Source organism: Pseudopodoces humilis, chromosome 13 (assembly GCF_049639895.1).
Source record: "Pseudopodoces humilis isolate 2021_Gansu_Grassland_sample_001 chromosome 13, ASM4963989v1, whole genome shotgun sequence".
NCBI lineage: Eukaryota > Metazoa > Chordata > Aves > Passeriformes > Paridae > Pseudopodoces > Pseudopodoces humilis.
This window is the reverse complement of record NC_142212.1, coordinates 7,417,887-7,431,160: the sequence shown is the minus strand read 5'-3', so window position 1 is coordinate 7,431,160 and position 13,274 is coordinate 7,417,887. Positions and strand designations below refer to the sequence as shown.

The window sequence follows — 13,274 nt, the reverse complement described above, 5'->3', positions numbered from 1 at the left end:
GGCACGTAAGACCATTTAATAAATGTGCCTTGTAGTTCTCACAAATGTTTGGTGTCATTTCAATTCAGATATCTCTTTAAATGGGCCACAGTCATATCTCAGTCTTACTGGCATAAATCTGAACCATTTCCATCATCTGTGCAATGGCTCTGGTTTAGATTAGTGTAACTGAGATAATTTAGCTTCTTGCTTTATTAATTTGGCAAGAAAAAATTTAAGCTGGCAATTATTTTTTCTCCTCCCAGAAGTATTCAACATATACAAGCAAATAAGCTATAATGTAGCATAGTACAAAACATGGTGTTTGCTCAATGCACTGAAATCAAGCTAGCTTATTTTGCTGAATGGTTTGAAATCAAGACTGTATTTGGGTCTAATAAGGTATTTTTTCAAGTAAGAAAATAAGCATAACATTTTTTTCCCTCTCTCTCTCATTTTGATCTAAGTTTCACTTATCAGTCCTCTATGTACTGTCTACTGCAAAAGGATATAATTGTCTCAGTATTTAATTTGCTGTTGTTTGTTGTCCTTCAATCACATTATAATTGCAAAATTTAGCTGTTTTATTTCTTTGCTTCCTGACACTCTAGAAAGACCAACATGCACAGAGAACAGCACATGGCAGAGTTTATCGGACTGACCGCCAGCAGGAGGGACAACTTGGTCAAGTAATTTCATGCTTGTTTTCTTCCATATTTTCTTTATGACTGCTCTAAGTTCTTCATTGGCTTGCTCCAGGTTACCTGTGGCAAGGAAATGGCAAAAGAGAGGATGGCAAATATGGTTCAACCAGCTGCAGTGAATGATCCTTTGGATATTAATTAGCTGTATAAAAGTAGAGACTGTGATAGAAGTCCTTTGGGGCAAACCCACGCTTTGTGATGCAGCAGACAATGCCCCAACTAAAGGGAAAAAAGGGCATATGACAGCAAATTCCTTGTGCTTTCAAATCCAGCTCTGGAGCACTGCAGAAGTCAAAGGTGATTTCCAGACCTTGGCCTCACTCTGTCATTTCTTCTGCTTAAATTGTTCAGAAAGTGATGACTTTTTTTTTATGAGCTACTTCTTCCTTGATCCAAAGCTGAGCCTTTATTTACTTAATCACAGTAATTACTCAGTTGTACAGGCTTGAAAGTTCAAGCAACTGAGTACTGAGCAGTTTTTCACCACCTGCATTTCTCACACAACAATGCCCAAGGGGCTTTATTCTAGGTTTGTTATTACCAGCAGAACCCAAATTCTCCTGAGAGCAGCAGAAGAAACAGAACTAAAAGCAGTAAAAAATGGCCAAAAAAATTTGAAAAATGTGTAAAAATACAAAGATCTTTGAAACATCCCACTATCTTTAAAAACCTTTTCCTCTTTAATGCAAATGAGAGAAATCTATTCAACCCAGTCAGAACTGGCCTTGACCAGACTGGGAACATTGCTTTCAAGTGCACAAAAGTTGCAGTTGCACCACTGTGGGATCCAAGGCACTGAGCTAAAAGGTAGAGAGGAAGGAGCACCTTGCTTGGGCAGGATGGGAAATTCATTCATTTCTTGCAGTAGAACTCCTACTATGCCAGTGCTGCACGTTTTTATCTGACCAGACGAAAACAGAATAATTTCTGAGGTGTCTTTGGCTCTGGCCTCACCATCCCTTTGCTTTCATTTTCTAGCAAATCATTCCTAGCAACAGTGAATACAATCCATGACCCAAAAGCAAACCAGATGCAGAGAGACCAAGGCAGTCCTACTCAGAACCAACAAAGAAATAAATTGTAACTTTTCCTCATTGTGCTTTCAGACAAGGGCAGTAAAGGCTTTACAGTGAAGAGCCTTACCTTCTGTTTTTATCTTTAGAGCAGTCCTAACCAAAGCAAATAAAGTAGCATTGAACATGACGGTCCCATCACTGTTTAGCGGCATATTCATGGCTACTAGCCTCTGAAAATGAGAAAAGGAAAATAAATTTTGATGCTGCTTGCTTTCAAAAATACTCCTGTAATGTTAATTTTTGAAAAGCTGATGTATTCAAAGAATAGTATTACTGAGAGGAATATAAATTATGTAAGTTCTTCAAAATAAAGTTGAGTTTTCCATCCTAGCTGTATATAATACGGAGTAATTAAGAACAATAATGCTTCTTTTTGGTATTAATTTCATGCATGCTTATGCACAAGTTGAAACTGTACAAAAGATTTCTTGAGCTATTTAATGAGCTAACTTTCAAACACTGAGTCCCAGTTTCTGACTGAGTCACACTGTGCCGTTACTAAGGACAAAAGCAGTTATTTGAGGGCATGGACTCCAGCTGCAGCTGTGTCCCAGGTCTCCCAGGGGTCCCTCATGCTCCATGAAGAGCCAGAGCACCAGCTGTGAATTGTCTCAGCCCATTCATTCCTCAGGTAACTCTTCAGTGATGGCGTGAGTCTCTTATGCCAGCTACACTGAACTGCTGTGAAAGGGGCTTTTCTCTTTGGGTCAGTCCATCCCTGCATCAGAGTTCTTCTAGAGCAGCATTGCTGTGACCCTGTCTGCCAAAATGACACAATTTCACCTATCAAAATCTTTTCCTAATGTCTGACTTGAATTTTCTTCTATTCTAGTTTAAAAGCATTAATTAATGAATAATTGATGTTAGCCTACATAGAGGTTTGATAGAGGTTTGCTGTAAGTAAAACTTGTGACATTGAGTTCCAGCCAGAGGTTTACATGACAACTTTACCTGTTTATAAAACAGATATACAAGGAATCCAAATGACAGTACTGTTGTAGCAATCCTTCAATTAACAGGTTTGATCTTATTCCCAACAAAATTGCTAAAATCTCAATATCTGTAATTCTGAAGTCATCAAATAATGTAACAATCATTCAGCTCCTTTGTATTGCTTTTCAACTTTTACATTAAAATGCCATTGATCTTCGTCAAAATTACACATTTGGCCTGACAGATTCTATAACATTTTAAACTCCTATTAATTTTCTGTCTTCTTGCTGCTACATATTGTCACATACTGTTATTCACTCCAGCCTGGTTTATCATCCTGCAATCAGACAAAATCAGGTGAAACCCACCTTGCAGGCCACTCGGTGAGGGCATAACTTGCCAAAACCAAGCGGTGGCTGAATCCGTCTCAGCAATGTCACCACATCAAGGTGCTTTATCCTTCCCCTAGAACCAACACACATCAGTTAACAAACACCCACTCCCAAAAAATACACCCTGTTCTGCTTGTATTGTTTTTACCAAATAAATCATATCAGAGAAATGATCTAACTTACTTTGCTTCAGGGTCATATTCTGACCATATTCTTTTGAATTCATCCAAATGGTGGGGGCCCAGAATAGACCAGTCACGTGTCAAATAATCAAAATTATCCATAATGACAGCCACAAATAAGTTTATGATCTAAAAAAAAATTAAAAGTAATTAAGAACAATCTTCCTTGATTATTTTGAATTTTTGTCAATTCAATATGCATTAGCTCAAGAACTCAGGTAATCAAAAGTTTTTGGCAAATATCATCAAATATCACTGAAAATATTTCCATTTAACTAAGTGGAAGTCTATCAAATAATGACATGATAGGAACATGGTTCTACTTAAGAGTACTCAATTGTTTGACATAGGTTACAACACAGTTTTCTTTCTCTTCCTCGATTTACCAGATCCCACTACATCAAACTGGAGAATGGATCCAATACACACATTATGACACAGTGTGTATCTCAGGAATAGGATTCAATTTCATGACAATACATTTTGTTAACACAGAAGGTGATACAGAGCAACAGAACATATGTTTACATCAGTTCACAGAATTTTGTTGGACCAGCTCTCCTTTTGCAAGGAAACAATTACTGTGAATAGAATAAATCAACCAGCTTATACCAGACACCTGCTATGAGGAAAAACCTATTTCAATGATTATTTCAGAGAAAATAACCCATTTGCACCACAGATTAGGGTGAAAGGTTATTGTTCACTTCTCACATGCCACACGTGAGGACATTTGTAGAAATGTACAAATCCAAGTTCTGCTAAATTCAAACAAAAAAACAGCATTAATACTCAGTCATGGGAATTGCAGCTCCATTATTAATGAATATTTAATGGTAGCATTGAGAAATGCATGAAATAACAGCTATGAAAAGACTGCTAACTCAGCTTTCAAATGTACAGCCAACCACCCTGCACACATGTGCAGTCAGAAGAAAACCTCACGTGTGGGAATTTAGCATCATAAAATAGGTTGGGTTGGTAAGGACCTCTAAAGGTCATCTACAACAGTTCCCTGCAATAAGCAAGGACATCTTCAGCCAGATCAGGCTGCTCAGGGCTCTGTCCAACCTCACTTAGGATATTCCCAGGGATGGGGTCATCTACCACCTCTCTGGGCAACCTGTGCCAGTGTCTCACCACTCTCACTGTAAAAATGGTTCGAAAATACAGGATTTAACACTCCATATGGAAAAACATAACATTGCCAAAATATTTTGGATGTTGGATTTTCAGTCATTCTCTCAACTCACAACTCTTCATTCAGAAGAAAGCCAAAATGCCAAAGTTCATTGCTGTTAATAAGCACAAGCTAAACTCACCAAGAATGCACAGAGCATGTAAAAACTGATAAAATAAATGATGGCAAAATTGCTTCCACATGTGTATTCTTCCCCAGGATTATAATCGGATTCTGGATCACAGCGCTTTCCAGGTAAACATGCCAACATGATTTCCTGCCAGGCTTCTCCAGTTGCACACCTTTATAACGCCACAAAGATAAATTCAGCATTATTTGATCAAGATGGATTAAAAATGTACTCATTTATTACATTCTGAGAAAACACTGGAAGGTGTACAAGCACAAATGTGAAGACAGACTATGAACATTTCAGAGCAGGAGCTAATTAAAGAAAAGTGCCGAGCAAGTTTCAGAACTGACAAGCATAATCTGACTTTGCAGACACATTTTATAAGGTAGACTAATGCACTTAGGCTTGCCTGTAAAAACTGTAACCCCAAACTGCGATTTACAAGTTAAATATTTATTGCAGTGGAGTTACTGTGTACAAAAGCAGTGTTGTGTATGAAAATCTGTCATAAAATTTCAATGTACATACTTGTAAAGGATGAGATTTCAGCTGTGGTTGAAGAAATGCCTGTCTCTAATTTCTGCTACTGCTTTTTTTCACATTTGCATAAAGCCTGTCTCAAGTTAAGGTTTACTCACCTGAAGAGAAGAAGCACAGCTTGGGGGAAAGTCTGAAAATTGTTGTTTCTGTTTATTTGATTGTTGTCCCTCATGGCCACTTTTCCAAATACCTACAATAAACCAGAATTTTGACTCTCATTCCAGTGACCTGTGCTGTCAGAGGCTGTAGGCCTTGCAATCTAAACTTCCTTCAGAATCCATGAAATTTCATAAAAACACTTTCATTACGCTTTAGATTTTTCATATAGTCATGTAAGTGCAGTAAATATATCACATATACAAGGAAAGGAAAAAAAAAAGCAGCACACCAAGTTCTTCTCTTGCACCTTTTGGAATTTCCTGATCAAGAAAATCAGAGCCAAATAAAAAAGCTCTGCCTTATACATAGCACCACTATCGAAGGAATGTTTCAACAAGCAACTTAAGAAACAAATCTCAGACAAATCTGTGCTGTTGTTTAGCGCTAAAAAAAAATTCTCTGATTACCTGCATTCCAATGACAGCATAGATGAAGAACAGCATGGCAATCAGAAGGGCAACGTAAGGCAGAGCCTAGAAAGGGACAGGTGAATTGTCTTTTAATAATCTCACACCATCATTTCTATTTCCATTTGCAAAAGTCATTTCTCTGTTCCACACAGATTTTTCCAAGGTTTTTCTTCCAATTATTACCTGTCACTTAATATTTGCTGCATGCAATACATACCAGCTTCATTGTATTTTAAATTACTTCTGCCAGAAATCCAGTGGGAAGATCATCTTTAGTGTTTTTAATTTTATTTTCATTACTAATTCTGACAACACAAAGATACTTCTTTCTATACAGTTACAGAGTTTCATTAACTTCACATTTATCAGTTTTCAGGAGCAATGATTGAAGTATCTATTTTGCTTCTGAAATTGTTTTTTTGTAAAAGATGTGTTAAATTCTTCTTTTCTAGTCATCTAACAAAAATGTGTGGAAGCATGAGATCTATGTATGTCAAAACTATCCCATCTCTTTTAAATATGCTAAATACCTTTTCCTGAAGTACCACAGAAACCTCACAGTAACAACTAACATTAAATGACAAAGAATGTCCCTCAGACTCACAGAAGTAATCAGTGAAATTAATTTTGTAATTAGTATGAAAATATATTTAAATACATCATTATTGATAAAATGAACTTAAATATTTTTGCATTCTACATGGTATTGCTTCATAAAATTTGATGTATAATGGTTGTAATTAAAAAGTAGATTTAAATAAATTGTGCTAACCTGAAATGACTTTATAAATGTCCAGAGTAATGTTCTGATTCCTTCTCCTCTGCTCAGCAGCTTCACCAACCTCATCACACGGAAGAGACGGAAAAAAGTGATGGAGATCCGAGCGCTGTCCTCAGAGTTCTGAAGAGCATCATGGAGAAGTCAAACCAAATACAAACTCAAACATGCAACACTTCCAGAAAAACAACATAAAGTGCAAAGGTGGAAGAGGTAAGATTTGGAAATGTATCTTGAGGGCCTGTTCACCTTGATAATCATGATATGAAAGGAAAAATTACATGCTGAAAACACAGGACCTGCAGAAATGCTTCACACACCACATGCATTTCCAAGTTTTCTGGTTTGTTAATAGGATCGCACTGGGTTTGTTTGTAATAGACTCCAAAAGAACACTGACAATGAATGCAAACCACTGCATAACACCTTTGCAGTCAGACAGGAATGAAAAATACAGAAAAACTTGGTGGAAAAAAGACATGGTAAAAAGAATAAACTCAAGTATAGGTAAAACCACTGGGGTCACTTTACTGATCTTACCCCAGACTCATCAGTTGTGACTGTTTCAGTTGGCTTTGGCTTTAAGAAATTAAGAACATTAAATATTAAAATCAAATTAAAGATTAAAAAAAAGTTAGCTTAACCATAAGCAAAATTAAGAACATTTTTAATTTCTAAAGGTAAATGAACATCTTTCAACTCAATATATGTCCTGGACAAAACATTAATTCCCTTATGAAACCATCCTCTTATGTTGGCTAACTCATGCTAAAACACTTTTGTCTGACTCATAATAAAATCTGCTGGTATAAAACATGTTTAAAAGATTCAATGGAAAGTAAATACAAAATAAAATATTTGCTCCTAGGTAGGCCAAAAAAAAAAGTTAGCCATCAATTTTCACAGGTTGTATGAAATCATAGCAGGAAGCCCAGCTAAAACTCACAAACAAAGCCTTGGAGCCAAACTAGCCTTTCAAGGTCCTTTTCTGCTCTGCCTTTTTTGAAGATTAATTACTCCATCACTGGAATCTAACCACAGTCAAGTAATTGTGTTTTAGATGACACCAGGAGCTCCCTTACAGCGAAGTTAATTCCCTTGAGGTGGCTCAGTGATGAGCACTGAGAGTGCTCAGCAGGGACAGCTCCTGCCTCTGCCAAAGTGCCAAACACTGCCAGCCCTGCAGGCTGACCCTGCCCCAGCAGTGCTCCTGAGGAGGCAACACTCAGACTCTCACCACCCCTGAGCTAACAGCATCAGGCGTGGAGAAAGGGATCAGGATTTGATTGATGTTTTGGAATCACAGATCTGTGCAGCCCTCAGGAGCTACAGGGAGCAGAGAGGCACGCACGACTTCTGTTCACAGAGCCAAACCCTGTGTGCTGTGAGGAACATCTCACTTTTCTCCTTTATTCTCTGATTTTGAAGAAACTTTCCTGAGAGCCTAAATGGTCACACACTTTGCAGAGCAGGCAGCAAAGCTTAAAGTACCAACGTTCTGTGCTTGCTTGACAAACTTGCAACAGCTTCTTCCAAAACTGGAGTGTCTTTAAAACATTTATAGCACTAGAAAAAATGGGATTCTGATGTTAGATCCCAGTGATGAGTCTTACCCTCTTGCCTAAAATATCCTCCTTTGAAAGGAGCACCTTTGAACAATTCCAGTCCTACAGAGCAGCAGTGAACACGATGCCTCCCCAGAGCTGCTCCCAGCGCACTGTGGATGCACACTCAGTGCCACACCTCACCTACTCAAATCTCACATACTGCTGCTACTCAAGACAAAACTTGAGGAGAAGGAAGGGAAAATTGTTGAAAATATATTATGTGAACATATGATGGTAAAGAAAAGCAGCAAGAGGTAGTATGTTTTAAAAATCAGATCATTGTTAAAATATTGCGTTCTCTATCATTTTTTTTTCCAAAAAAAAATAATATAAAGGCATCACTAGGGGGAAATGAGGTAAAAATAACAGTTTGCTCAACTATTTGCAAGTTATATATGGATACATTAATGTCCTGCAAGGATATCAATATATTCTGAAACAAAGAGTTTTTTAATTGTAGAGGGATTATGACTACATTTATGCATTAAATTAACCAAAACCCAGATCTCCTTATTAAACTTCAGCAAGCAGAGTATTTGTAAAATCAGCTGTAACATCTAAACTTTCTAAGAATTTATATAAAACAGAAGGAAAATCTGGTTCTATGGGAAGACAACTGGTTCATTAGAAATTCCCTGTATATTTCAGCAATTTAAATAAAATCAAAACATAATTAAGGAAAAATTCATTATCACAAACACCATAAATGTCAAAATATCACGGATCATGGAAGCAATCTTGCAAAGCTGCCTACCTAAACCAATCCCAAACCTGCACCAGTGCACACAGACCCACACTGCTACTGACTTTTTAGCACAGAAAAAAAATCCATTTAATCTAAAACTAAAGAAAAAAAGTTTAAATACACCTTCTGCAAATGAACCCTGAAATGTCATATTAATCTCTGGTGACTGACTCAGGTTAAGCTTGATACTCTCCTAAACAGTGACCAAATCACTTAATGTGCTTTGGTATTTTGTACGCTCAAAAACTGAGCATAGTATTTGACAGATAGAGATCAGATTAAATTACAGTATCATCACAAACTGACACTTGAAAAAATGAAATAAAATTTTGGGGTTGGCATTTGGGAATTTTTCCCACTATGTTTTATTGGGAGCAGGATGGGGCCCCAACTAAGTTAGCATCAGTATTAGGATGGCAATATATAATGGGACAGATAATACCAGAAAAAGGATACTTGGTCTTCCATATTTTTATTTAATCACATTTCCAAATGAAAAGAATAATGAGTTTGCATTATGACTTGGTTGTAAAAAAAAAAAATTCTCTAAAGGAAAAGGCAGTAAAAACAACATTTTCTACATATAACTGTCTTAGTAATTACTTCATTCTCACTTTTAAAAGTGCAGAAGTCAGATTACCCAACCTATGTGATCAGTTCTGCTGGAGCTGCTCCAGAATAATGATCCTTCATTTTACTTTTTGTCAGAAGGTCACTGAAGGTATTTGTGGTTGCACAGTGGTGTATGCCCAGGACTGCCCAGTGCACACTCCCCTCACAAATCTCTTTCTCAGCTTCTTTGGACTAAGAGGTCCCATTTGCCTGTTTCTGAAGGCTGATCTGATGCTGCTGGGGAGTGTTAGGATGTCATATGCAAGAGATTACAAATTACGGACACTGGAAAGTGCAGGCCAGCAATGAAAAATAAAAACACTTTGTTAACAAAAATCAAATTGTACAATAATGCCAAGGTGGAGATAAATTCTAGAAACAAAGTATGAACATGAACTCCCCATACAAGAGGAGTTTTTCCTACTGGAGCTGAAAATATTCATCACTGGGCAAGTGTTTTGAGTTCAATATTTTAGAGTGTATCTAATTTTTTACCCTCTTTGGCATTTGCATCCAATTATACAGCAGCTTAGTTTATTTTACTAATACCAATTTCACTGAAGCTAACGTAGTGATACACCACAAAAGAAAATATTATTCATACTTATTTATAAAGGAAATGCTCATCAGGGGGACAAAGTTAATGGTTATGTGTGTCCATCCAGCATGAATGTTCACATCTGGGAAACTGAGATAAAGATAAGACAATCTCCAGCAACAATAAAAGACAGACTGACAGAGTGTCTGCTTCCTACAGATAAGGAAAAAGCAGGCACTACCCAAGCACACAACTTTGTTTGCAGCACCAGTGACACTGTGTGCATGTATGCACATGAGAAGGTGGCACATTTTGATTTTGCACATATAAGGAAATATTAGAATAGACTTGAGGTTTAGGGGTACAGGCTGAGCAGAGGGATGATATCTATTGACAAGAAGGCAAATAAAAATATTACCTGTGGCCAGACAATCTACTTCCAGTCTCCTGTTTCCCCTAATTTTCCACCAATCATTCCAATGCTACTTGGTCCCAAACACTTGGGACAGGCTGGTCACTACTAGGATTTTTTTGTCCCCCTAAAGCTGGGACTGTGTGATTCCTAAGATGACAGGTGTGCTTCTGTCTGCTAGAAGTCTGGTCATGGTCACAGATGGAATAAATGGACAGCTTCTGCTTTCCCTGCTTGGCGGACAGACACACTGCAATGAGGGGAATGAGCACAGACACTGTCCTCATTGTTCTGCCTGTTCTGCCAGCCATGGACCAGTTACACTCAGGGCCCACGTCAGCAAAGCACTTCATAACCAAGAAATCTTGAACAAATCCTTAAATACCTCAAATAGGCAGTAATATATGATGTTTCTTTTTTTACTTAATTGAAGTGCAACAGAGCAGTTTTCTTCCTCAAACAATCCCAGTCCTCAATAAAAATAACCAACGATCAACCTAAATTTCTGACTCACTGATTAAAATGTTTGCAACCTGCTACAAATTTTGGTCAAGTACTAATGCTGCTTATGAAAAATGTAGCACACTTTCTAAACAGGAACTCCTTGTTACACTCCTCATGCTGCAACAAATGTTCAAAATAAACATCCTGCCTAAAAAGAACTTCAGTGTCAAAACTGTGAACAGTGTGAAACAGATTGGATCATGCATTGGAAGCAAACTCTGTGCTTAAACAAAAAATAAACATGATGAAAACCAGTGATGTTAGTAAATGGTGTTGGTCAAAAGCTTCTTTTTTACATATCATGCCAAAGGGTCCAAGAGTATGAAAAAATGACACATGATGATAATGTCCTCATCACCATAAATAAAGGAACATCTGAATGACAAACACATTTGATGACTATACCATATATAGCAAAACATTCAGGTTGCCAAAATATCTCCAGAAATGTGTGCTGTGCATCCATGTGCATAAACACACACGATTTGTTCAGAGAATAGTTACTGCAATTCAGATGTGAGCAAGAAATTTTCTTCATAGTCTTATCAGTGCCCTCTATATTCCCTGTTCAACATGAACCAAGTGGCCATAGATATCAACTAATTAAAATTTTAAGTCAATGTGAGAAACCCTCTGAAAAATTATTCATAAGCGCTTCTTCCCCTATAAAATATGTATTTATGCTCTAAATTCACAACTGATATGTTGGTATTATATGATAACTAATAAATATTCTGTTGTGCAATAATGTAAATAAATTATTTCATCATTAACACAATGAAAGCAGCTCAGAAATTTATCTCTGGCTCCAAATTAGATATTGCAACACTTTAGAGATTTGATGTTGCACTGAGACTTCACACTAACGAAGGCAAAGCTGTATGAGAATGCAGTTTTCTGACCTATCCTTAAGCCTAAAGAGAGATGTTTGCAAAACTTTACAAAATATAACAGTAGTCAAAAATACAAATTACTGGCACCAACATCTAAATTCTAACATATGATAGGGGTGCATAAAATGGTACTCAAACTGAATTGGACTCTTCTTGTTCAAAGCTGAATCCAGAATCTCTTACAGGAGGCAGGCATGAGGCTTTACTCCACTCCACTCCTCCACACAAGCACAAGATCAAGATTCAAGACAGATGGGTTTTCCTGAGGGGCTCAGGAGGAAGACATAAATGCTGTTCCTTTAAGCCCTATTTCAACAGAAAACCTGAAGATTTTTTAAATGTCAGGAATAAAATCAGTCCCATAGAGATGGCATTAATAATTTACATAAAATATGAGGAAAGGGAACTCTCTACTATTTTCTCAGTGTTTTGGCAGCACATGAATGGTAAAAGAAACTTAAATAAAAAATGTGAATTAAAACCTTCACAACCATTACTGCAACAATGTGATCATGCTTCTAAGTCATTCAGTGTTGGTCATCCAAATGGCTTCTGAGCTGACAAGTAAGATCATTCCTATACAGTCAGGCCAGATTGAAACCTGTATGTTATTTCCTTTTAACAACTTATTTATTCAGATTTTATTTCCAATTTATTTACCTGTCATTCTCATAAGTTATATATGTCCCTCTCCCAGATTGGACTGGCTACACTTTGTGTCTGCCAATCATTACTCTGCTTTTTTAGTTGAAAAAGAACCATTTCTATGACCACACAAGATCTTGCATGTCATGTGAAAGTTTCTGAAAACAAAAGGCCACAGAACCCAGAAGTAATTGTATAGGTTTTAGTAGTGGTTTTAATTATTTTTTTTATTGCTATACCACATGTATATTTACTTATATATACTTGCCTCTAATAATTTCTAAAAATAAAATGAACATGAAAACCAATTAGGTTCATAAAAGAAGGAGGTTGAAGGGAGGGATATTAAATGACAGAGTAAATTAAAAAGATAATCACAGAAAAATTTTTATTTCCAAAATATATGTTGCTCTGAGGTGGTTCATTTCTGGAGCTGGTCACTGATCCAGTCCTTGAGAGTGCTGAGCAATCCTGTAAATTGCTAAATACATTAAAGACTGACTTCCACAGACCCCAAAAATATTCAAACCACAGTAAATTTCTTGTATTATGTGAGAATGGGAGGTTACTGGATCAGAAGACTCAGCCTCAGGGAAGCATATATATTCTTATAAAATGTTAGAAAAATTAACAGCAAAATAAAAGAGATTACATTTAATTTCCAGTCTCACTGGCCTTTGCACTGGATCTAAGCATCCCCAGCTGCACTGTTAGAATGATGCTGAGCTGTTTCCACAGCCTGGGGCAATCACATCTGTAATCCTACAGGAATGTTTAGTTCACACTGAGGACATGAAATATTCACACCCACATCTCCTTTGCACTGTTCAATCAAGATGGTTGTGTCCCTGC

The 13,274-nt window shown here is 37.0% G+C and overlaps 1 protein-coding gene across 1 annotated transcript in view; it reads right to left on the bottom strand.

The window, feature by feature from the left end:
• CACNA1D (calcium voltage-gated channel subunit alpha1 D) overlaps positions 1–13,274 on the bottom strand; it is a 169,209-nt gene that overhangs the window by 26,502 nt on the left and 129,433 nt on the right. The window contains exons 35-43 of the mRNA XM_088062045.1: positions 7,007–7,045; positions 6,461–6,589; positions 5,686–5,751; positions 5,218–5,309; positions 4,589–4,748; positions 3,268–3,395; positions 3,061–3,157; positions 1,827–1,929; positions 642–743 (exon numbers count right to left, since the gene is read on the bottom strand). Of these exons, the coding sequence (XP_087918171.1) occupies positions 642–743; positions 1,827–1,929; positions 3,061–3,157; positions 3,268–3,395; positions 4,589–4,748; positions 5,218–5,309; positions 5,686–5,751; positions 6,461–6,589; positions 7,007–7,045 (916 nt within the window). The remainder of the gene's footprint in view (positions 1–641; positions 744–1,826; positions 1,930–3,060; positions 3,158–3,267; positions 3,396–4,588; positions 4,749–5,217; positions 5,310–5,685; positions 5,752–6,460; positions 6,590–7,006; positions 7,046–13,274) is intronic.